The sequence below is a fragment of the Camelus bactrianus genome, chromosome 7 (genome assembly GCF_048773025.1).
Source record: "Camelus bactrianus isolate YW-2024 breed Bactrian camel chromosome 7, ASM4877302v1, whole genome shotgun sequence".
In the NCBI taxonomy this organism is placed as follows: Eukaryota; Metazoa; Chordata; class Mammalia; order Artiodactyla; family Camelidae; genus Camelus; species Camelus bactrianus.
Genome location: NC_133545.1, coordinates 74,221,606 through 74,245,719, shown reverse-complemented (window position 1 = coordinate 74,245,719; position 24,114 = coordinate 74,221,606). Strand labels below are relative to the sequence as shown.

Here is a 24,114-nt window from a genome sequence, read left to right as displayed (position 1 = left end):
AGTAGTACCTGCAGACTGAAATAGCACTAAGAATATACTAGAACCCAATAGCCAGAAGCTGATTAAAAATGTTGGCAAATGAGAAGAAAACTAACTTTGAGTTAATAAGACGTCTCTGAATTCACGTGAGAAGTTTTCGTTTCCTTTGACTCCGTTACTGAGGGATGCTGATTTATAAGTAAGAAGAATCACGGATGTAAATACTAAATTTTTAATGTTTTATCTTTTTAATTGTAAAATAACAGATGAGCATAGTCTCAGTGTTTAAAACATACAACCACTACCAAATAAAAAGTCTAAATTCTCCATTACACTCACCCAATCCTAACTCCCTTCCAAAAGCAAACACGTTTGTGATTTGCTCTGTAGTCTTCAAGATCTTTTAAAATTAGTTTCTAATGCATATTCATGTGCATATATTACATATTTTTCTTGCAAGTTTTTTAAAACATAAGTGGAATGTATTATTTCGACAACTTGCTTTTTTTCATGTATTCATGTGTTTTGGAGAGCCTTCTGTGCCAGTGTACATTTAAAGATTTCTTAGTTCCTCAATATTTGTAAATTGCTTTACATAGGCACAAAATGACTCTCTCCTGTTTGCCCTAAAAATTAGACAAACTTGTCATAATCAGTAGATGCCTTATGCGAGTAATCTGGGGAAAGGTTAAGAAGAGGAGGCTGGTACTGTATCTGGATCTTTGAGAAGTAACGAGAAGGAAGATCAGTGAAGGTGAAGCAGAAGCAGAAGCAGAACTCAGAGCCAGAGGTTGTTATGAGATCCTAAGCTTCTGGGAGCACACAAATCCTGGGAGGGGTACTGGACTTCCTACATTCCTACAGCATATCGAATAACTGGTTTGAGCCAATTTTGCTTAAATCTCAAAGGACTAAAGACTTTAGCTGATGTTTTGTTCTAAGAGTACTTATACTTTTTTTTTTAAGATAATGGTAAAAGTGAGAAGAGAAGGAAGGCAAAGAAACATAAATTAAATTTTTGGAAAATTAAATGAAATGAGAATTTGTATCTAGGAAGAAGGAAAACTCAAAGCAGTAAAGTAACCAATAGGTAATCTATAATTTATGGTGATTTTACCTCATTTTGTTTGGTTTGGTAATCATACAATCCAAAGAAAACATTTCCCTTATTGTCCTAAAAAGAAAAAAAAAACTAGATGTTTATTAAATGCCATTGTTTAGGAAGTTAGGATGCTACTAATTTTAAAAGAAACCTGCAGTAATTCAACCAATATTAGCAATAAGCACTCTAAAGGTAGCTTGCTGCACATGTCAGAGAGGGACTGAATCTGTTTCTGCTGGTCATATGGGCTCAAAAAGTGAAATGAAATACACATGTACCACTCAGTGGTTTGGGGGACCCTGTCTATCAGGACCGAGCATGATGAAGGAGCAGATCTTTTTGTAGTTCTATTTATTACTGTTAGAGAATATATACGATGGATATTGAAAGTGGCTAGAACAAGTCCATGATATTCTTATAAGTAAAACTTTTTGAATTGTACCATTCCTCAAATGCAGCATACTTATAGATACAGCTTAAAATAACTTTTTTAAGCCAAAAAAAAAAAAAGTACAATAACAACTGTGCAAAGCAGACTAGCCCTGGAATTATTTTTCCTATTTCACCATTATGGTAATGTTAGATTTTCTTTCCTTAGAACCATTAACATTGAAAGCACACTGTTAAATAATGATGTCCCAAAAGTCTGAGCATATAGAAGTATGAACAGGTGATGCAATCATATTTAATATTTTCTCAAAGATTAAAATTTTAACATATTAATTATTTTAAACCATCTTTTACTTGGCATTTTTCCTCTAGAAAGTAAAACATTTATTCAAAACATTTTAGAACTGTGTCATTGTGTACAGCTTTATTTTTTTAAAAGGGAAAACATTTCATATGGCAACTTCAGTCACCCTATTCAATCTCACAAAATAAAGTCATATGTTAAAGATTAAATGCCAACTAGTCTTATTTATTATTCTTCAATAAGAAATAGCATAAAACTCTAAAAAAATGAATGCAAATGGTTAAAACAGTAAATTTTATGTTACGTATATTTTACCACAATAAAAAGAGAACGTAGGCATACCTTACAAGTATAAATAATATTTCCATTTCTTTCAACATTTAGTACACGTAGGCTGTCATAACTGTTTTCTAAAACGTCTGAAACAATAAGATAATAATAGCAAGTTAATACTTTGCAGATATTTAAAAGCACATCTAACAGGTAATAATGCTGACCTTTAGGGAAAAGGAAAGGAGTAGTGACTGAGAAGTATCTCAAGGGAGCCTTCTGAGGTTCTGGTTATGCTGTTTATGTTGGGTACACTGATATTTCCACTTTGTAATAACTCACTGAACTGTACACTCCTGACCTGTATACGTTCCCAAGTGTATGTTACACTTCATTAAATTTTGAGTATCTATCAGGTTTTGCTTTATATATTTTGAAACTACATTATTAGGGGCATAAAATTTTAGAATTGTTATACCTTCCTGGTAGATTAACCTGTCAGGAACTCAGCAGAGCTGCCAGATGTCAGAGTAATAGATTAAAGCAACAAGCTTAAAAAGCGAGTAACAGTCAAGCCTTCTATCACTTACTGTGGTTGTATAAGCAAAAATCTAAACCAGAGACAGCACCAACTGCCCCATCTGCTTCCCCCATGGAAAGGCATGCTGGTGGAGGGGCAGACAGATCAGCAGAGAGGTGAGTTACCTCTCACTGCCAAGAGGGCCCCAACAAAAGGACCCAGGGGCTCAGGGGAGGGAGAGGGAGAAGAACTAAGGGTGGAAAAGTACTAAGTACTGAGTCAAACTAGAGAAAATCTATCTTCAAGTTTCCCCTCCTTTTCCTGCTGAGGGGCTTTCCGCAGAGGCACCAGCTGAAGGCTCTTGATAAAAAGGCCTCCAAATGAAGACACCTGGGCTGGGATGCAGCTGTGAATAAGATTATAACCAGCCAGGAGGGCCTGAATCTTGAATCTAATCACCTTCAGGGACCGCAGTGCTTTGACTATGCACCAAGTCTGGTTCGGGGAGGGCAGCTTTTCTCCCATGAGGCCTGCCAGGTAAAGCTTTTTTAACTGTATACAGTTGGGCCTAAAAAAAAGGATACATAGGTTTTTAGCCAGGAGCTGGACTAGTCAACACTTTTATTTATTATAAAATGTCCTTTATCTTTAATAATGCTTTTTAAAGTCTACCTTGTCTGACCTCAACGTAGCTACATCAGCTTTCTTTTGGTTAGTGCTTACATAATGTAACTTTTCTACCCCTTTATTATCAGTCTTCCTGTGTCCTGATATTTAAGGTATGTGTCTTACAAGCAGTATCGTTTAATTAGAGTGTGCAGTCCATTTACACTTACTGTACTCACTGATACACTGAATGTATGTCAATCACAGTCCTATTTATTTTCTATGTGACTCAACTGTTTTACTCTTCTTGCCTTCTTCTGGATTAATCAAAGATTTTACTATTCCATTCTCCCACTTGTTAACTTGTTAGTTATATATTATCTTGTTATTCTTTTACTAGTTATCCAAAAAGTTACATGAATCCTTAACTTATTATGTTTTAATATTATGTGGTGCCAAGAAATGTGAAGCAATTAAAACTCTCATATACTGCTAATGGGAGTGTAAATTGGAAAACTGGCAGTGTCTACTGAAGCTGAATATATACGACTCAGTAACTGCCCTTGCACATATACCTCAAGAAAAGTACACACGTATTTTGGCAAATGACACATATGATGTCCAAAGACTATGGTTCATAACAGCGAAAACTGAAAACAAGATATCCAAAAGCAAAGAATGAGTAAATTGTGGTATATCCAAATAATGGAATACTGGACAAGAGTAAGAATGAATTAACTAGTCATTGTATCCAGTAATAAAAATGAAAAAACTACAAAAAAAAAAAAATAATGAATTAACTTGCTATAACATACACCATGAGAATCAAGCAAAAGAAGCTCAGATCTTCCCCTCCTGAAAAAGTTACCAACTGTATGATTTAATTTGTTTCCAAGTTTCAAAAACAGGCAAAAAGAATCCACAGTGCTAGATGAGTAACTGCTGGAAAAGAGTATGAAGGGGACCTCTGGGGGTCCATTAATGTTCTCCTTCCTGCTCTCAGTGCTAGTCACATGGGTGTGTCTCACTTTGTGAGAATTAACTGAACTGTGCACTTATGATTTGTGTACTTTTCTGTATGAAGGCCACATTCCGATGAAGGATATAAAGATTTTTTACACAAAACATTTAACTTGTAGGTTAACTGACCATCATCTTCCTTCCAAAATTTTAGGATATTCCTCCCAATTCTACAGTTAAACAATTTAAACATAGTTAGATACGCATTGATAATTATCATCATTAATTGAGGAGAAATGTGTGTTTCCCTAATTTCCTCAAAATTAAATCACTTAAATTTGACTCATTTTCCCCTTATATGAATAGTGTTCTTAGACCTTAAAATATTGTTGATATTGACAAATTCCAATACTCAGACAAAACATAAGCAAAAATATCCTAAAGATCAGGCCAAATTTCAGGTTATACGCCTAATTAAAAAGGAAAAAACAAGATAAAAAATAAGGATAATTGGTGACCTTAACCCCTGCACTGGAGCTGGGGCAGCAGGAAGCATTTAGAGACAAAGAGCAGGTTTCATTGAGAATTTAGGAATCATCCTGAGATCTCTCTTCCCAACTTTTCACAGGAAGAAACTGCTGGGACACTCTGAGGGCAGGCAAAGGAGGGGGCAGGTGTCATTTGTACATGGGTATAAGCACTTTTCAATATATAGCAAGGTGTCAGACATATTTCCCACTGATTAAAAAAAAAAAGTATAATCATCTGGTCTCTTACAAGAATAGTATGCTCCAATTAGCTTACTGCTAAATAGTACATCACACTTTACAAGTCCTCATTTCTATCTCATTCATACTGTGTAAAGTATTATAGGCCCATTGCATTGATGAAACAATTGAGTTTCAATGAGGTTAAGATACTTGACCAATATCATATATCCAAAAAAAAAAAGTGGCACAGACTAATTTCAAACCCAGGAAAAGGTAAACAGAATAAACTAGGTTTCCTGTACCACACTTACAATGGGAAAATGGATAATTACTGAAAAATCCTTTTAAGGTGATTTTGCAGACACCTAAAGAGAATTTCAGTGAGTTTCTTTTTATCCTGCACATGACTCAAAACTTGTGGAATGCAATGTGTCAATATTTTGAGAAGTTATTTTTTTCTTTCAAGATTATAAGGATGCTGAGAGAGACCTTCTCAAAAATGCACTTAAAATGTTTCAACTACGATAAGAAACTCCTTTACAAGAATCTTGCTAAGAAAAATCCAGTTTTCTTACAAAAGCACATCTATTTTCAAGTAGTTAAAAAATTAAGAAAAATAATTCTCCAACAAATGCAGATCACAACAAAAGATAAAACCATTAAACCAGTGGTTCTCTGCTCTGGCTGTGTTAGAATCAACAGAGAAGCCTTTAAAAGAACATGGATGCCCAAGCCCCAGTTCCGTATTCTAATTTCATTGAGCTGGTGAGGGGCCCACTCTCTGGTGTGTGTGTGTGTGCGCGCGCGCGTGTTGTTAAGTTCCCTGTGTTATTCTGAAGTGCAGCCAGGGCTGAGAACCACTGAACTACATATTTATAATACACATGAAACAATATTCATTAGATAGCATAACTAGGACCACCTTATAATGTAACCATGGTAGACACAGTTGAAAGAAATAATAAAAAATAGTGCCTTCATGGGTCTGTTAGGCAGTAATAATTGGAGTCTTAAATAATCCTGTAGTTAAGTACATGGTTCTCAAGGACATTTGTATTAAACAAATTTGGTAATGTTGAAAGGCAGTGTCTCAGTACACACTCTGAACCCATCAGCCCTTCCTCCCTAGATTAGTTGCTCATGATTTACACACACCCTTTAAAAAGAATTATTCAGTGACCTCTTTGCTTACTCATTCTGACTCCTCTCCCACTAATTCATCACTGGAAAGTCCAAAGGAGGAAGTTTAGCAATTTCAAATGAGGAAATGTTTAATTTTACAGTTCAGTGTAATCAGAGTTTATGAAGAGAAAATGTAGCATTTTGATAGAAACTTGCATAAGTAAACCTACTAAAGAAAAGGAGGGTACCTAGTAAAGGTGTCGGCAAGTCACAGCTCATGTAGAATTACAGCTGGTTTGCCCAATATTCTCATCCACATCAATCTATTCTTTGTCAAACACAAGGGATTTTGTGTTACAAGAAAATGTTTGCCAAATGTGTAAATTTTGTTTCCAACTGCTATTTGACAAAAATCAAATAAAAATATTTGCTGTCTTCCCAATGACTATGGAGACAGGGGAAGTCTTACAGCCTTGAATTAGGAACCTTGAATTAGTTCCTAATACATAGATCAAGAAGTGTTAAAATATGATTAAACCCATGGTGTTTCTATTCTGTAAATCATTCACATAAATCCTCACACTCAACATGACCAGATATTGTAATTCCTAACTTATGAAATAAATATCATTATGTGATCTATATTTCATACCCCAAATAAAATGAGAAAAATCAAGGGTGCAGTGATCAGTTAAGAAGTAATAAAGAAGAGAAAAGAATTAGAAAAGGAGACAAGGAGGGTAGGGGAGGGAAAGCTGAAAAGGAAGGACAGTGGCAAGAGAAGACTGAAACAATAAATAAAAACAATGTGACTACAGCAATCCTCTGGCTCCCAAATCTGACCCAGGGTATCAGAAGGCAAAAGCGTTACTCTCAAGTCAGTACCTGGTAAAATTTACCATCTCCCTGGCAAAGATGAATAATTACAATATTTGAAAGATTAATCAGCCTGGACTATCATAAACCCAAGACTGATCAAAGCAGACAAGAAGAGATAGGTGAGAAAACCTACATTCTTTCTGGTCTTAAATATATTGAACATTTAAACCTTAGAAAATTTACATACCACAGACTTTTTCTTAGTTTCTTAAAGATATATTATTTCCCAAGAGGTGATTAAGCATTGGATAATATAATTAATATATAAAATCTATTATATTGCTCCATACCAGTAATAGTTAGGAACATATGTTTTTAAATACACCATTTATGAAAGCAACAAAAAAATAACAACCCAGGAATAAATCTAGCGAAAGATGTGCCGAACCTTCATGGAGAAAATTCTGAGACTTACTAAGAGTCAAAAGGGGGCTCTAAATAAATAACAAGCTACCGTTCATAGTTGGGAAGATTTAATATTGTAAGGATGCCAATTCTTCCCAAGCTGATCTACAGATTCAATGCAACTGAAAACAAAAATTCAATAGACTTTTTGGTGAAGTCTGACAGGCTGATTCCAAAATACATATGAAAGAGCAAGGAGCACACAATAGCCAAGATGAACCAGAAGATGACTGAAGTGAGGAGACACTCTACCAGTTGCCAAGACTTAACACAAAATAGTTACTAAGATGTTTTCACTTTACACTGGCCAAAGGAACAAAATTAAAAGCCCAGAAAAGGAGACCCACACATATGGAAACTTGATGTGTAAAGGAAGTGGTTTTGTTATCAGTGAGAAAAGACAGGGCTATTTGGTTGGTGACACTAGAACAATTAGCTATTAACACAGAAAAACAATGCAATTTATAAAAGCATATTTTAACACTTGTACGCTATAAATAACAGCAAAACAACACCATGTAACTACCACTCAGCTTAAAAATAGCAAATATCAAAACTACTTTTTAAGGCTTTTGTGAACCCATATCTGATTCCTACATCATATTATATGCAAAAATAAATTCCAGATGGATTAAAAAACAAAATGCAAAAAGAAAAGCTTTTTATAGAAGTTAATATAAAAATGTCTTCATGACTTCTAAATTTCTTTAAAATATCCAAAAAAACATAAACTATAAAGGAAAGACTCATAAATTAGATTACATTAAAATTAAGAATTCTTATTTATCCAAGGTACTATCACAAACTGGGGGAAAAAAAACAGATTGAGGGAAGATATTTACAGCATGTATGATGAAGAAAGGACTAGAATCCAGGATACATTAAAAAATGCCTAAAATCAATATTAAAAAAATGTCAGAAAAATGGACAAAATGATGAACAGACATCTCATAGAAGGGGAAACTCAAATGGCCGATAAGTAAATAGAGATGTTCAACCTTAGACCACAGTGAAATAACATTTTTACCCACCAGTTTAACAAAAATTTAAAAATCCGGAAAAATCAAGAGCTTGTGAAGACATAGAGTACCAAAAACACTTCCATACCACAAAAGGGAGTGTTAATGAGTACAAGCACCTTACAGAACAGTTTGGTGCTACCCAGGAAAAGTGAAGATGTGTGTAGCCTGTGACTAATCAACTCCACTGTCAGACATCCACCCCAGAGAAACTTGTGCAAATGTGCACCAGGAGTCATGCACAAGGTTAGTAACAGCACTGACTGTAACAGCAAACCCCAGAAACCTCCCAAATGTCACCACTGGGAAAAGGATAAGTAAGCTGGGTTCACTTGGAACATTCTGAGACAGTTTAGTATATAGGATATTTACTAGGGAGTGCTTCCAAGTGGGATTAACACCTGCAGCAGGAAGGAGAGGAAAGCAGGATCAGGCTGGGGAAGAAGTCAAGCTGTAAGGCAGGCTCAGGAGCCTCAGGTGACGTTGGGGTCCTCCATCACAGAAGCTCTAGAACTGTAATTAATTATTAGTTGTCCCATATTGAGTCAAAATGCCCAGGCCTATAGACCCTAACTCAATCCCTCATTAGAGGTGGCCATACCCAAGGGGGGCATATAGTTGGGTGACACAGCCCTCTACCAAGGTCACCCCTGAAGGGGCTGACAGCTGAGGACTATCTGCCACTCACACTCACAGCACCTGGGAGAAGCCTTTCCTTGAAAGGAAGATCTAAGCATTGCATCGCCATGTCCACCATATTGTTGGATATTCACACAAACAGAACACTATACAGCAGTGAAAATTAATGACCTACAGCTATAGCAGTCAACGTGGATAAATCGTACAATACTGAGAAGAGAAAAGAGCTAAAGAATACATATAGCATTCTTTCATCTACTTAAAGTTCACAAACAAGCAAAATGAAATGATATTTTGCTTAGGGAGATATACACGTAGATTAAAACTACAAAGAAGATCAAAGAAATGTTAAAATATAAACATTTAAGTGTCTGTAGGTAAAATTCTACAGATGAGGGAGAGAGAGAGAAATAGCATCAAATAGGAAGACATGAAAACCTACAAAAATCTTGATAACTGTTCTATTTTTAAGGTGGATACAGGATTTTGATTTTTTATTATTTACAGCATACATGTATTAAAATACTCTTTTGTATCACTGTTTTAACTTTTTTAAAGAACAAATATTTTCTTCAGTTATTTCAGGAGAAATAATTTTCCCCATGTTTAACCCAGAACCAGGGCCAGATGCAGTAGCCAAATCTAGTCTCCTTACTCCTTAAACCCTTGTTGACTAAAATGCTATTCTATAGGCACTGAATTTCTGTTCTGCCTGACTTAGCCCAGCTCTCTGGCTATTTTGCTAGAAATATGTCATACATCAGAAGCATTACTTAGCACCACTAAGAAATCTTCAATTGTATTTGTTGATGTAAAAATATTAAGGCTTCAAATTCAGAGAGCAAGTGTGCAGAGAGGAGACATTACAAGGGTATAATTATTCATAATTTACATATGAAAAGCTGAGACTTTGAAAGGAAAATAATTTGCACAAATGTGTGGAGTAATGGCTGTGCTAGAAATAAAATAGAATCCCAGATCCCCCTGCCAGTGCTACAAATTATAGCAGGAGAAGGATTAACTTGTGTTTTTTTGAGCTACCGCCCACTGGTGATTATCAGAAGTAACAATTTCTTTAGTACAACAGAGCTCATATCCTGCCAAGGTGCTCTGCAAGAGCAAAATACTACTAGTATCAGAAAAAGCTGGTATTTCTAGTAAGTTTACTTTCTGAGGACCCAAGGGTATCTGCTGTTTAGCAAATGTCAACACACAAGTTTATTTTTCTTCACACGTGAAAGACACAAGGAAGCCAAAAATCTAACTGGCTCACAGTTTTTCAATCACAACACACATTACTGAAACATAAGACTGTGGCATTTCACACTTCATCTAACTTCTCATTTTCAGACACATGGCATTTAGCTATATAAGGTGGAGGTCCAGAGAAAGGACCACTTTGTGGTGGAAAGCAGGCTGGGAGTTGCTTACTCAATTTTTTAAAAGGTACACCTCCAAAAACTCTTTAGACACTCAGGAGACTTTAAAACATTTCCCCCAAAAGTGAAGCTTTACTAATAATGACACTAGTCATTAGTCAAATTCACTAGTCAAATGTAAGCCTTGAGCCAGACAAACATGACTCCTTTTTTGGAACCAACAGCCAACATGACAAGACAAGGAACCCTACATATATTCTGCAAAAGCCATAGGAGAGTGTGAAGATACGAGAGAGAGAGAAAACTTTCACCAGTGTTAAGGGGGAAAGAGTTGTAGATACGGGTAATTTGATAGCCCTTCCCCCTAAAAATACCCTCCAACAGTCTACAGTGTTTAAGGAAAACCAGAGGGGGAAAATGAGAGGCAAGCACACTGAAGTGGATAGCTCCCGTGCACAAGCTGGGAACCCAGGATCTCATTGCTCTGAAGCTGAATTTAAGCCCTGAAGATGCAATATTATTTACAGCAAACTTCTCTTCTCTAAAAATAACCACGGAAATCACAGAGTTCCCCTTCTTTAAAGTTTTGATTGATCAACACCAGGAAGCCTCAAAAGTCACTTTTCACTCCTTCATCAAAGTCAAAACAAAGGATTTTTGAGACAGATGAACACCAAAGCCTCAAATGCCTGGAATGCGTTCCAATTCACCCTGAGGACGCTGGGCAGGACACCTGAACATCGCTGCCTCTCACAACCCTTGCTGGCACGCAAGGTGGTCTCTGGGTTGGTGGTGATGGGCCTGATATCAGCTTTGGCAAACAGCGGGCTCTCAATTCACTGCTCACAGGCCGAAAGCAGGACCCTGCCCTCTCGCACTTCACAGCCGAAGTGGCATGTCCCCTAAATCACCGAAACTGTTCACACAGAAACACGTCTCACAAATGTGGGGACAAACTGCAACTGTTAAGTATTTATATGGTGGTTTTCTAGGTGGCCATGATTCACTTTTCTTTTTCATAACGCGGGAACCTTAGGAGTCCCTAGTCTTAGTAGAGCCCCTGCCGGGGTGAATTTTCAGGCAGGTGAGATGTAAGTGAAGCAGAGAGAACCACCCTCTCGCACTCCCCGCAGCCTTGGGCCAGAGGAGCGCAATCCGGGCAGCGGCTCCACACGCCCTGCGGTGATGAGACGATGCTGAGAGTACCACCACTGTTCCTGGTCTTTCTGCTGAAGATGAATTACTGTGGGCAATCGGTAAGCCAGAAGCTGGAGGACCCGCCAGAAAAGGCTGAGCAGCTTGGCCGCAGTCTTGCCCGGGGGCTGCCCTCCGACCTTCACGTAGGCCGGGAGGGTGGCAAAGCCCAGACTCCAAAGAGGGACGCTCACCCCTTCGGCACCAACCTTCACAGGTTGGCAGGGCGCACAGGCTGCCGCCGTCCGGTCGGGGCCCGCCACCCAGGCCCGACCCTGGAGCCCGTGCAGATGAATGACTCCGACCCCCCCGCCTCGACGGCCCCCAGCCGCCCTCCCCCGCCCCGACGCGCCTCTAGCACCTGGGCCGCCGCCTCGGGCCCCGGCGGCCTCTGACGCCGCCCGCTGCGCCCGCAGCCAAGGGAGCACGTCCTTCCTGAGATCGAAGTCGGCGACCAGACAGAGAGCCATCGCCCGGACGCGGCCACCGGGCGGCTCCGGGGCCCCGCGCCTCGGGCATTCCCGGCCCTCTCTCTGCGCCACCGCGCCCTGCCGCCCGCCCGCCCCTCCTTCCTCTCCCCCGCCCGCCGCTTTCGGTTCCGCCGCGTCCGGGCCGGAGAAGCCCCAGCACCGCCTCCTCCCGGCCCGGCCAGCGCCGAGCACCCGAGCCGCGAGCAGCGCACGCCGGGCTGCGGGGAAGGGAGACTGCGGCGCGGGGACCAGGCCCACCCTGGCCCGAGCCCTCGGCTGCTCCCTCCCGGCGGACAGAGGGCAGGAGGATTTGTTTCTCAGAGAGCTGTGAAGATGTGGCTAGACCGATGGTTCCCAAACTATGCCGCACGTTACACGTGGGCACCAGGCGTTTTCGGTTTGGGTTTGGGTTTTCTGTTTGTTTTCAAATCCGCAGGTGATTCCACTGTACAGCAAAGTTTAAAAACCAGTTGACTGGAGAGAGGTATTACTAGCTGGGTCTCCTGAGAAGGTTCAAATTCATCGCCGGGGCAGAAGCAGGCGGAGGCTTGGGCCTATTCGACGCAGTTTCAGGTTGATGGTGTTTCATCAGTAATATTTAGGTAGAAAGTAGCAAGGAGGACTGTGTGAAACAGATGATTCTATTTTAGGAGGGATTCAGAGACACTGGAAAGGATTAATTAGTTCAACACAAATGGGTCCTCTGCCTGTTCACGGGGTTCCCTACACTGGCTGCAATGAAGCTAATTGTTTAAGATTCCAGCTGCACTCCATCTTTTTTTTAAATTAAAAAAAAAATGAAGTACAGTCAGTTTACAATGTTGTGCCAGTTTCATCTTTTAAAAAGTGTTCACCTTCTTCCAGGGCACCTGCTACTTTGGGCACCTTCTCATCCTCATCCCTGCAAATAAGTCCAGTGTTTTCTTAATCTTGCCAATTAGGATTCTTTTCATTCCCACTAGCGCAACATCAGTATTGCCTGCTGTGCCTTTGGCACTGCCAGACCCAATCCATCCTGCATATCAATGCCAGGTTATTACTCTTCCTAATACAAAGCTGTCCTCGTGTTCCCATGCAGAAGACCTTGAATAAGCACTGACCACCACAGCATACTGTCTCATCCTTCCAGCCTTTCCACCTAGACCTTCAGCTCCAGATGCGCCTGATTCCACAACCCCTCTGATTCCACCTCCTTCCCTCAAAAAAAAAAAAAAAAAAAAATCACTGGATCCTTCCAGTCTGGATCCACAAAGCCTTCTCACAGTGTCAGGTCACAGCGACCTTCCCAACCCTGAACTCTTAGGTGTTGCCAGTACACCTCATCTGACCATCAAATACTGCAATGAGACATGAATATTGAATCTTGAGTCTCTGCACCCTAGCAGGTGCTCCACTGTTACTGAAGAATGAGTCAATACAGTAATAGACTAAGGAACACTTGCTCACGTTTCTCAAAGTTAGGGTCTGAAAACTACCTGCATTGCAGTCATCTGGGAAGCTGTTTTACAACGTAGACTTCTGGGCTCTAGTCTAGACCTGGGTAAGGCACAGAAATGTCTATATTAGCCAGAGCCTCGGGTGATTCTTAGGCTTGCTAAGCTTTGAAAACTTCTCTAAAGAAAGGTAAAAGAAACTCCTGATTTCACTCTAGAGAGATATTTCTCCAAATGAGGTGGTGGATGATTTCAGGTAGTTCCCCACGACTCACCACCATCATTGCACCTGCAAAGTGCGTGAAGCTTTAACTGAAATGCTTAATGAGGCTGCAAATACTGCTAGTGCATAAAAGGGAGGCCGCTGAAGTCGCGGAGAACTTAGTAGCTTAGTACGAATGTTTCATGCCAAATGGAGATGTTGCCTGTCACACAGAAACATTGCCTACTTAAAACATTCAGTAAGTTTCTGTTAACTTTTTTTCTCAGTTAACCTCTATTTTTGCCAAGCAAGACTGATTTTATAGTCTTTACCAGGAAGAGATTATATAAATATTCCTTTCAAAATAAATTTAAGTAAAAAAGACATAGAAAAGGTGAGAAATAATAACTAAGATACCAGAAAGATGTGGCCAGAACCATGAAGCTGGTATATGAATGGCTGAGCTCTGGAGATAATTCACAAAGGAAAAAGACTGGTAAATGGTGACTTAGTGTTTTAAAATTTGTGAAAGGTTAATGGAAGAAGAATGCTGATGGATTATCCTTCAACTTTAGAGAAGGCAGACCTGGAGACTGTCCTAGCTTCTCTGGTTAAAAAGCTGCTTCATTGATGGATGTGTTTACTTGACTGTGGTAATCATTTCACAATGTATATTTATATCAAATTATCATGCTGTACAATTTAACTATGTGCCTCAAAAAGTGGAAAAATAAAGCTGCCTCAGAATTGTTAAGCACTGGAACTGCCTTTTGGATAGAGTAGAAATATTTCTGCTTTTTGGGGATTTTAAGAATTGACCATCATCTTCCTTAAAATCAGAGCATAGCATTGAGTTGGAGACTTAAAGATTTTATAATCAAGATCTTTATTTTGTAGATGAGGACACTGAGGCTCAAAAAGGTGAAATGAGTGTCTGGTCTAATATAGCAAGGCTAGTTACCACAATGTTGGGATCGAAACACAAGTCTCCTGCTACTGGGGTTTGTGTTATGTCCAGTGACCAGACCTAGGAGACTCAAATTACCTTACAGCCTGAAGATGTCTACTTATTCAAATGCCACACCCTGATTGGGGTGGAATTTTGGGACCACAGTGAGAAATCACAGAACTGGGATCACATGGTTTCCTCAAAATAGCCTAGGTTCTTTGTAATTTCATCTTGAGTTTTAGAGTTGAAGGAAACTAAAGGAATTGGAAATGTGGGTTGAGTAAATCATTTGTAAATGAAAGTAGTTTATCTAACAGAGGGATTAAAATGAAAAGTTCTACTCTATTTTCCCAACCAAGAAAGAACTCTCGGAAGTGGAACACTATACAACTTGATTTTGAAGGAATCAGAAAATGGTCCATTTAAAAAATCTAATCCAAAATTCTAAAACTGCAAAGTATCTAAGGAAAGGGCCAAAGATACTAGGTTTGAAACAGGCATTCAGTGGAGCAATAAATGTGCTAAACAAGCATTTTTATTAATAAACTTGTGTGTTGAAATTAAATAGAAGTGAATCAACTAAAAATCAAACCTTACATTTTAGAGCTAATCCTTTGAAAGCACAACTGAGAATTTTTTCATTAAAATCAATAGAGGTTACCAGAAAACCCATTAGAATCTAAATGGTAAATAAGTGAGCTTCCTCTGAACTTTCCAGGAAATAATTTAAGTTTTGTTACTAAGATGCTAAAGCACTTACAATGAGATGGCTTCTTATGTAGATATTGAGAATGCTGCTTCCCTATAGTAACCTATTTTTAGCAAAAACATTTAATGTGTTTTTAAGTAAATATTTAATGTGGTGATCATGACACCCCCCCCATCCACTTGCCCCCAGTCAAGTGGTAACAGTTCCTCTTGCCAGTGACTGACTGGGGAGTGGGCATGTGCATCATCAGGATTAGATTCACCAGAAGTCAATGGAAACTGGGTGGGAAGGAATAAACTGGGAGTTCAAGATTTGCAGATACTAACTGCTATATATAAAATAGATAAACAAGTTTATACTGTATAACACAGGGAACTATATTAAGTACCTTGCAGTAACTTATGAAAACGAATATATGTATGTTCATGTATGACTGAAGCATTATGCTGTACACCAGAAATTGACACAACATTGTGAACTTACTATATTTCAATGAAAATATATATATATTTTTTAAAAAGAAGTTAATGGAAACCCAAATTAACAGTGAATTAAACACACAAGGTTTTATTTTCTCACCTGTCTGGAGGTAGTCCAGTACTTGGAAGGTCTCTGAAGTCATTAAGAACCCAGGCTTCTTCCAGCTTTTTGTTCCACCAGCTCTTTGAGTATATCCTTGTCCTCATGGTCTGAGATGACTGTGAAAGCTTCAACCATCTTGTCTGCATTCCAAAAATCAGAATGGAAGAATGGAGATAACAGAGGATGCTGCCCCCCTTTTAAAGATACTTCCCGCAAGTTCTACGTAACATTTTTACTTACATTTAACTGACTAGAACTTAGTTGTGTGATCAAATACATGCAAGGGAAGCAAGGAAATATAATCCTTTAGCTGGCTAGTAATATGCCCAGATAAAAATCAGGATTGTATTACTAAAAAAAGTGGGGAGAACGGATATTCAGAAGCAACTAGAGGTCTCTTTCATGGCATTAAATCCAATTCTGGACAATACGTTGTAAGGAAACCTCTGTTACGGTATTTCTGGGAAGGATTTCTCTATTTCTGAAAAATGAGACATGGAAAAAGAAGGTCCTTTTCAGCCTTTATTTATTTCAAGGCCTGAATATAATTCCTGGAACTTCACCAGTCTTTCACTCTGAAAGGGAGTCCACAGATGGAATTGGGCAGAGCCCAAAGAACCGCAGATAAAGGGGGCCTTGGCATGTCGTTCTTGACGCCAGCCCTACCTCTGGCCTTTTTGATATTAGAGATAACAAACTTCGCTACTGTTTAAACAAGATTAAGTCCAACTTACATATAACTGATTCACTTTGCTGTACCCCTGAAACTAACATTGTAAATCAACTACACTTCGATTAAAAAAAATTTTTTTTTTTAAAGAATAAGTCAGACTTTTGTCTTACTTGCTTATTTTACTTGCAGCCAAGGCTCTCAATTTTAAGGAGCTGTCATTTCAAAATTTTGGTAACTTCCACCAAAGAGTGCTATGATCACTCTACACATTAGGTTTTGAACACACTAGGTTTTGAACACATTAGGACACATTGCTCTATATTTTTGTATTGTTTTTATTAACATAAAATGAAATAATGTAAACGGCACAGGTTTGGGGGGGAAAGCCCACATAAGCAAAAAGTTAGTTCCAGAACCCTGAGAACTTAAGGACCTGTGGATCAGATCATATTTGAAACTCGTTCTATCAACAGACTTTTGAATTACCTGAGCCGATAAATTTTCTTTATTATGTAAGTCAGTTTGGATTGGATTCTCAATTACTTCTGCTGAAAGCACCCCAAGTCGGGGATTCTCAAACTTTAATCAGCATTCAGATTACCTGAGAAGCTTGTTAAACTGTAGGTTCTGATTCATCAGGCTGGGGTCTACATTTTAACAAGCTGCTGGGTGAGGCTGAAGCTGGTCCATGATGACACTTTGAAGAGCAAAGTGCTGCTACATAATGCAAGGATCTTCCCACCTGTGTATTGCTACCATACTTTCACCACGTAGAGGGCTCACAGGGATGGGCTTGTAGCTGTGGAAACACCTCAGAGCTAAAGGTCTAGGTCCAGAGAGAAGTCTAAAATGGAGGTGAGTACTGATTTCATAGGTTAGAACCAGGCCATGGGCCACAAGTTCTAGTGGTGGACCACAGAAAATCAGAAACTAAAGGGAGGAGATTTTAGGGAAATGAAAAGGATCTTAGCCCAGGACTTCCAGAAAGCAGAGCCTGGGCAAAGATTAAAGTGCTGACACTTTACAGGAGAGATGCAAACACAGGCGCGAAAAGAGGTGAAGCAAGGCAGTAAATCAGAATCTGCATTTTAACAAGACCCCTGAATGACTCATGTGCAGGTTCAGGTTTGAGAAGCATTTTTCTAGTTACCATATACTTAAAAGAAGAGTTGTTTTCTTTCTTTCTGTTTGTGACTGAGTTACTGAGTCCCAAGCCTGTGTTGATTTGGTGCAGAGTAGAGATCTCACTCCAAGATGCAGGAGACAAGGGGGTGGGAGTACACAAGAGTCTTCCAGAATATACCTACTGTGTGCACATCACAACACAGTGATGCTAATAAAATAAATGGGCATCCGATAGCAAGGAGATTATCTTTATCTGTGTTCAGACTTTTCAGTGTTTTACTTAAAGTGACTTAAGTAATAATATTAGAGATCTACACAATAGGAAATGGAAAAAGATGTCACCTTCCTAGAGGATTTTTTAAAATATGCAAGATGTTCAAGGTGAATAATTCATATGTCCCTAAATCATCAATTCCAAGTCCTGTTACAATAAGGATGTTTTTGCAGTCATTTTAAAGTTCTACTCAAAAAGGAAAGTGAAGCGCATTGATACCCAACACATTTCTCATCTAAGAAAGGAATCTTATCTCAGTATGTTTAAAAATAGACGATAGAGTCTTATTTCTTACGAACTACACATGGAATTCTAAAGGCTATCTCAACGGTTAACAATAGTTATCTCTGGGAAATGTAACTAGATGAAGCTTTTTTTTTAAACCTTAGGTATATATTAATTTTTTAATTTTAAAAACCAGCTTAAAATTAAAAATTTTTAATCTTCACTCTGATTTTGGTAATAAAATTTTCATTCAAGCTTTAAGGGAACATCTTCCTGACACTTTGTGCCAACTTCTGGCCTATGTAGTTGTGGAGATGGCTGTATGCTTAGGGACATCATATGTTGTTTTTATATGTTAGAGAGCTGACACTGTGTTTAGCAGTGATTGATAGAGTAACCGTTTAAATCCGCTTGCTTATCATTTACAATGTTAGTGTTAGTGCATTCTCCCTGCCATTTGTTGAAAGAAGACTGACATAGATCTGTTAAGGAAATGTTCTGGAGAATAACAACCCTATGATTAGAAGGGAGATAAACAACTGACATTTAACAAGATGGACTAGAGAACAGTTTGAATCCATTCTAAAGGAATTATACTTGATTTAATCAGAGCATAGGGAAGACCTGGGGTGAAACAGTTAAAAAGGTACTAAACATTTCTGACAGCAAGAATGCTTGCCCAAGTTCCTTTTAAAGTTAGCTTATGAGTAGATATGATTAACTGTGTGGAATTACTATAGCTCAAATAGGAAGAACCATGAAATGTACAAAATAGGAAAAAATCATCCAAGAAGCATACAATCATGTGAAAGTTGGGTTGCCATCTATAATACCTGGATTTTGGTATTACTTGTAATGACCAGGGAAGAAAAAGTTATATTCTATCTCAGTCAGAAAGCATTCTGTTTCTAAGTGGCTTCTTAGATTTTTCTCTTCTTATTTAAATTGTATTATTTTAACAGAAAACTTCATCTGCTTACCGGTGATTTATTTAAACAGAGATGTCTTCCCCCTCCTTCTCCTTCCTCCTTTTCACCCCTTTTTCCTTCCCTTCCTCCTTCATTCCCCTTTCCCCTTCTGTTCCCAATAATTCCATCCTGAAGCCATCAGGTGGGGCAAAGAAAGGTTAGCAACTGCACAGGTAGGGTTGAGGACTGGGTGTCAGGGAAAATTTCTATTTCACAGCCCAAGCAGGGAGAAGAGGGTTGTAGAGGGTGTCACCCAGCATGAGACCTCAGAATCCAATCAGGAAGAGCTGGGCAGGGAGGTGGGGGTGGTTGTTCAGCACGGGGTATCAGATTTCAAGTGGCCTGGAGAGGGTGTCTGCACAGGGGTGGAGACAAGGGTGCAGCTGAGATGGGAGATGGGCTTCTTACAAGGGGGTTGGTCAGTTAAGTCAATATATTAAGAATAATGTGAGTCATGTTTTTCACTGGCAGGCAAGGGTGTCACAGGAAAAGAGAAAAGGGCTAAAATATACTCTGTAGTGCTGGATTGGAATCGGAAGTATTACAGTTTTCATTTGAGAGAGATGATGATGATGGTGGTGATGACAGATAGAAATGTGGATGTCACATAAATGTGTGTATGTGTATACACTCTAGTCCCGTCCACTGAAAGCCTGAGAGCAGCAATACCCCCATATCAATTTACATGCCTGGCACGAGAAAGAACAAGATGAGCCTGAAACATCTCATAATGCCAGAAAGCAAGAACGTACTCCAAAAATGATGGCAAAATACTAGGATGCAGGATCCAGTGTGATGGGGCTCCTGACTGGCCAAACTTGAGACAATTTGAGCATCAAAATAAACAACTACAATAAAGGATTGTGAACTGTTAAAAGATAAACATATGCATATTAAAATCTTAAGAGTTTATTTGAACAAAAAGCCATTCGAAATTGGGCAGCGCCAAAACAAAAGTGGTTAAGAATACTCCACGGGGGAAAAGTGTTATAGAGAAGCAGCAGAAGCTACATAAGGAAATTATTGATTGGTTCCAGCTTAAAACCCCACTGGCTGTTTGTGACTGCTTGTCCTTGGGTTTCACTTTCATAATTTTGAGGAATTTACAGGCTTAGCTTCTGGTTTGATTACATAGGCTGCCACAGTATGAGATCCACCTCAATCTAATGGCCTCCTTGTTTAATTAACGAATCTATAAATAAAACAGAAAACCATGGCCTCCTTGTTTAATTAACAAATCTATAAATAAAACAGAAAATCTATAAATAAAACCGAAAACCACGTGTGTATATATATATATATATACACACACACAGAAAGTTTGTTGGGGAACAGGATATCTAGATAGTTTCCAAGTACCATCCCACAAAATACTTATTAAGCCTCAAATACATCACCTACACCAAGAGATCAAAGTAAAGGGACAAATTATAGGGTACAATCACTTCAAAAATCATAACCTTAATCTAATCATGAGGAAACATTAGACAAACACAAGTGAAGAATATTCTATAAAATAACTAAACTGTTACCTTTGAAAGTGTCACGGTCATGAAAGCCACTGGAAGACCGAGGGATTATTCCAGAGAGGAGAATGAAGAAACATGACAGCTAAAGGCTCCACATGGTTGTGGCCTGGATACTTTGCTAAGAAGTTCATTATTGGGTCTAAATCCTGGAGAGGCTTGGATAAAAGGAAACCCTCTTACACTGTTGGTGGGAATGTAACTTGGTGCAGCATCTATGGAAAACAGTCTAAAGGTTCCTTAAAAAACTGAAAATAGAGTTACTGTAAGATCCAGAAAAGACAAAAACTCTAATTCGGAAAGAGACATGCACCCCATCATAGCAGCACTATTTAAAACAGCCAAGGCACAGAAGCAACCTAAATGTCCATCAATAGATGAGTAGATAAAGAAGATATTATACACACACACACACACACATACACACACACAATGAAATACTACTCCATTTCCAAAAAAGAATAAAGTAATGCTATTTGCAGCAACATGGATAGACCTAGAGATTATACTAAGTGAAATAAGTCAGACAAAGACAAATATCACATGGTATCACTTATATGTGGAATCTAAAAAAGTGATACAAATGAACTTATTTACAAAACAGAAACAGACTCACAGACACAGAAAACAAACTTATGGTTACCAAAGGAGTAAGGGGAGTGATAAATTAGGAGTTTGGGATTAAAAGATAACACACTACTATATATAAAATAGATAAACAGCAAGGACCTACTTTATAGCCCAGGAAAATATACTCAATATCTTATAATAATCTATAATGGAAAAGAATCTGAAAAAGAATAGAAATGCATATGTATGTATAACTGAATCACTTTGCTGTATACCTGAAACTAACACAACACTGTAAAAAAAAAAAAAAGATAAAGTTCATTGCTGGATCAAATGAATAAACTTGATGAGTCTGAGAATTAGGCAATAGTGATGTCTCAAGGTTAATGTTCTGATTCTGATTGTTGTACTGTGGATATGTAGATCAAAATGTTCTTGTTTGTAGAAAATACATACTAAAGTATTCGGGTTATTAAGGGACATCACATCAGCAATTACTCTCAAATGGTTCAGAAAAGAAGTTATTTCTATGATACTCTCAGCTTTTCTGTAAATTTGTCATTGTTTCAAGATTAAAAATATTTTTTAAAGCATAAACGTTATCAGAACGTTTGGTGTTTCAAAAGCCTTATTAAGTTTTTTGTTTTTTTTCCCATACAAGGAACTATCATCTCCCATTGTCTTAAAAGCAAACTTTAAATAGTGGCATGAGGGGGAGGGTATAGCTCAAGTGGTAGAGCCCATGCTTAGCATGCACAGGGTCCTAGGTTCAATCCCCAGTACCTCCACTAAAAATCAGTAAGTAAATAAACAAATAAATAAATAAACCAAATTATCCCCCCCAAAAATAGTGACACGAGTGGGCTTGATTTAATACACTGAATTATCAGAGGATGCAAAGGTTTTAAATTATACTGAAAACTACTGAAGTTAGTAACCTTGTGCTCTATGAAGTGAATTCTCCAAAATTGGCTGAAAATAAACTATAGCCAAATAAAAGGAGAAGCATGATGGAAAAATTATATTTTCACCTCTTAAATGACTATCTTTTTTCCTCAATAGGAATCTTCCATTAACTGCCCTCAGGAAAAAAAAAATTTACTAAAATTAAACATTTTTTTCAGAGTAATCATATGACTTTTTACTTCATAGGGAAATTGACAGCATAAATAAATATATACAAGGAAAAAATAACATACATTACAGAAACATTTTCATTAAAAATGCACACACTGAATTTCATGAACAGCACTTGGCCATTTAAAAAGAATGTGTAACAGATATTTTTGTGTGTGGCAGATTTTTAATGTCCAACTGCCATGTGTTCTGTACATAGATTTTTTTTTTCCTTTCAGATTTCTAAACACAGTGGAAACCATGAGAGAGAATATCTGAAGCAATTCATTAAAATCTTGGCAGTCGGGCCCTCAGCTCCCGCTTTCCCTGAAAGCCGCCTTTACTGAAGCTGAACGCTCTCCCAGCAGTTCCCTCCACAGAAGACTATTGTCACCGCCTTTGGAGGGGCAATTCCTGGAGGAACCGCTTCAGCCAGTCTAGGGTCTTGAATAAACCAAAACTACGTAAATAAATTATCTTCTCGAAAGCGGTGTGTTAGTGTGCTCTTTTGAATGCTCCTGGGAAAATAAATTCTATTAAAATGAAATATTTTTGTTGTACGATGTAATGTTCCAATTCAGTGGATTCTGGTGTCCTTCCAGTGAGTGTCAACTGCATGGGGAAGGGAAATGACAGGCTGTCCTTCAGCTGTTGAGTCAGACGAACCTCTTTTCTTGGACAAGATTTTACAAAGAAAATATGTTGCAGGTGATCTAAAATGGAAGAATTTCTCCTTGCTAAGAACATTGTGTTTTCTGCCTTTTTCACCTGTGTGTATTTCTGAGTTTTGTTTTTTCTTTTCAGCTACTCTCCCCTCCACTGGGCTTTGGTAACTAGGGCTGGGAATTTCCTGATTCCAGTGCTCCGTGGTAGCCTTTCCCCTCCCTCCAGTTTCCTCCCAGTGGCCGTATCTCTTTGGTGTCTTTGTTCTCAGCACAAAATAGTCCCTGCAAGCATTGATCAAAGTTCTATGAATACACACTGACTCATTAACTACTTAAAGATCTTCATTAAGTACCTTCTTTTTAAATGGTGATGATTTATTTTTTAATTTATCTTACCACGAATCACAATATACAAAGGGAACATGATTTGACTTGAGGTATAGAAAAAGTCCCTATCATAGACAATCTTTTTGAAAAAGATTTTACTGTGCCAGAAAAAAAAAAAGGAAGACTCTGAACCTTTCTCTGCATGCATGCTAATAATACAGACTAGTTTAGAGAAATAGAAACCAGCCCAGTGCACTCAAAAGAGGATCCAAGCAATTAATCACCAAAATGACTGCTCATTCCTCTTAAAAATCCCTGTTATTTACTGAAAATAATTTAATTGGTGGAAATAGTGAGATTCATAGGTAATTTTTTAAATGTTTATTGAGAGCTCCATTAATATTCCTCCTTATACTCATGTAATTTTTTGAAATATTTAACTTAAATCCTCTTCATTCTAAAAAATCCAAACCTTTTCCAAATTTTGGGCTTAACCTCCTCCATTGCAGAATTTTTCTTTAAAAAGATCTGTATCTAAGTCATTTTAATCAAGACTGGTCTCTGGGTCTTGACTAGAAGAGAGACTACAGAGACAAATATGAACCAATGGAAAGAGATCTCTCTCTGTGTCCTGTGTGGGATCAGAACACCATTAGAATGCTTGGTACTAGTGGTAGCCTGAAGCCTGTAATTTGCCACCTCTGCCTTTAGGACATCCAGCTTTCCAAATGTCCATCTAATCCATGTCCACCCCTGAGAGCAGATAGCACAGTTCCCCATCAGGATGTTCTTTGATAATATCAAAACCTCACTGCTAAAGAA

General features: G+C 38.3%; 1 protein-coding gene across 7 annotated transcripts in view; it reads right to left on the bottom strand.

Annotated features, from left to right (window-relative positions):
• Positions 1-24,114, bottom strand: part of GSAP (gamma-secretase activating protein) — a 188,478-nt gene that overhangs the window by 65,167 nt on the left and 99,197 nt on the right. For 2 of the 7 annotated variants that reach the window (XM_045510477.2, XM_045510478.2), the window contains 3 exons: positions 15,821-15,963; positions 2,118-2,194; positions 1,097-1,153 (listed from right to left, as the gene is read on the bottom strand). In XM_045510477.2, coding sequence (XP_045366433.2) covers positions 1,097-1,153; positions 2,118-2,194; positions 15,821-15,863 — 177 coding nt within the window. In that variant the 5' untranslated portion in view covers positions 15,864-15,963. Of the gene's footprint in view, positions 1-1,096; positions 1,154-2,117; positions 2,195-11,830; positions 12,419-15,820; positions 15,964-24,114 lie in introns of those variants that run through there. The other 5 variants (XM_074367597.1, XM_074367593.1, XM_074367594.1 and 2 more) reach the window with 5 other exon arrangements.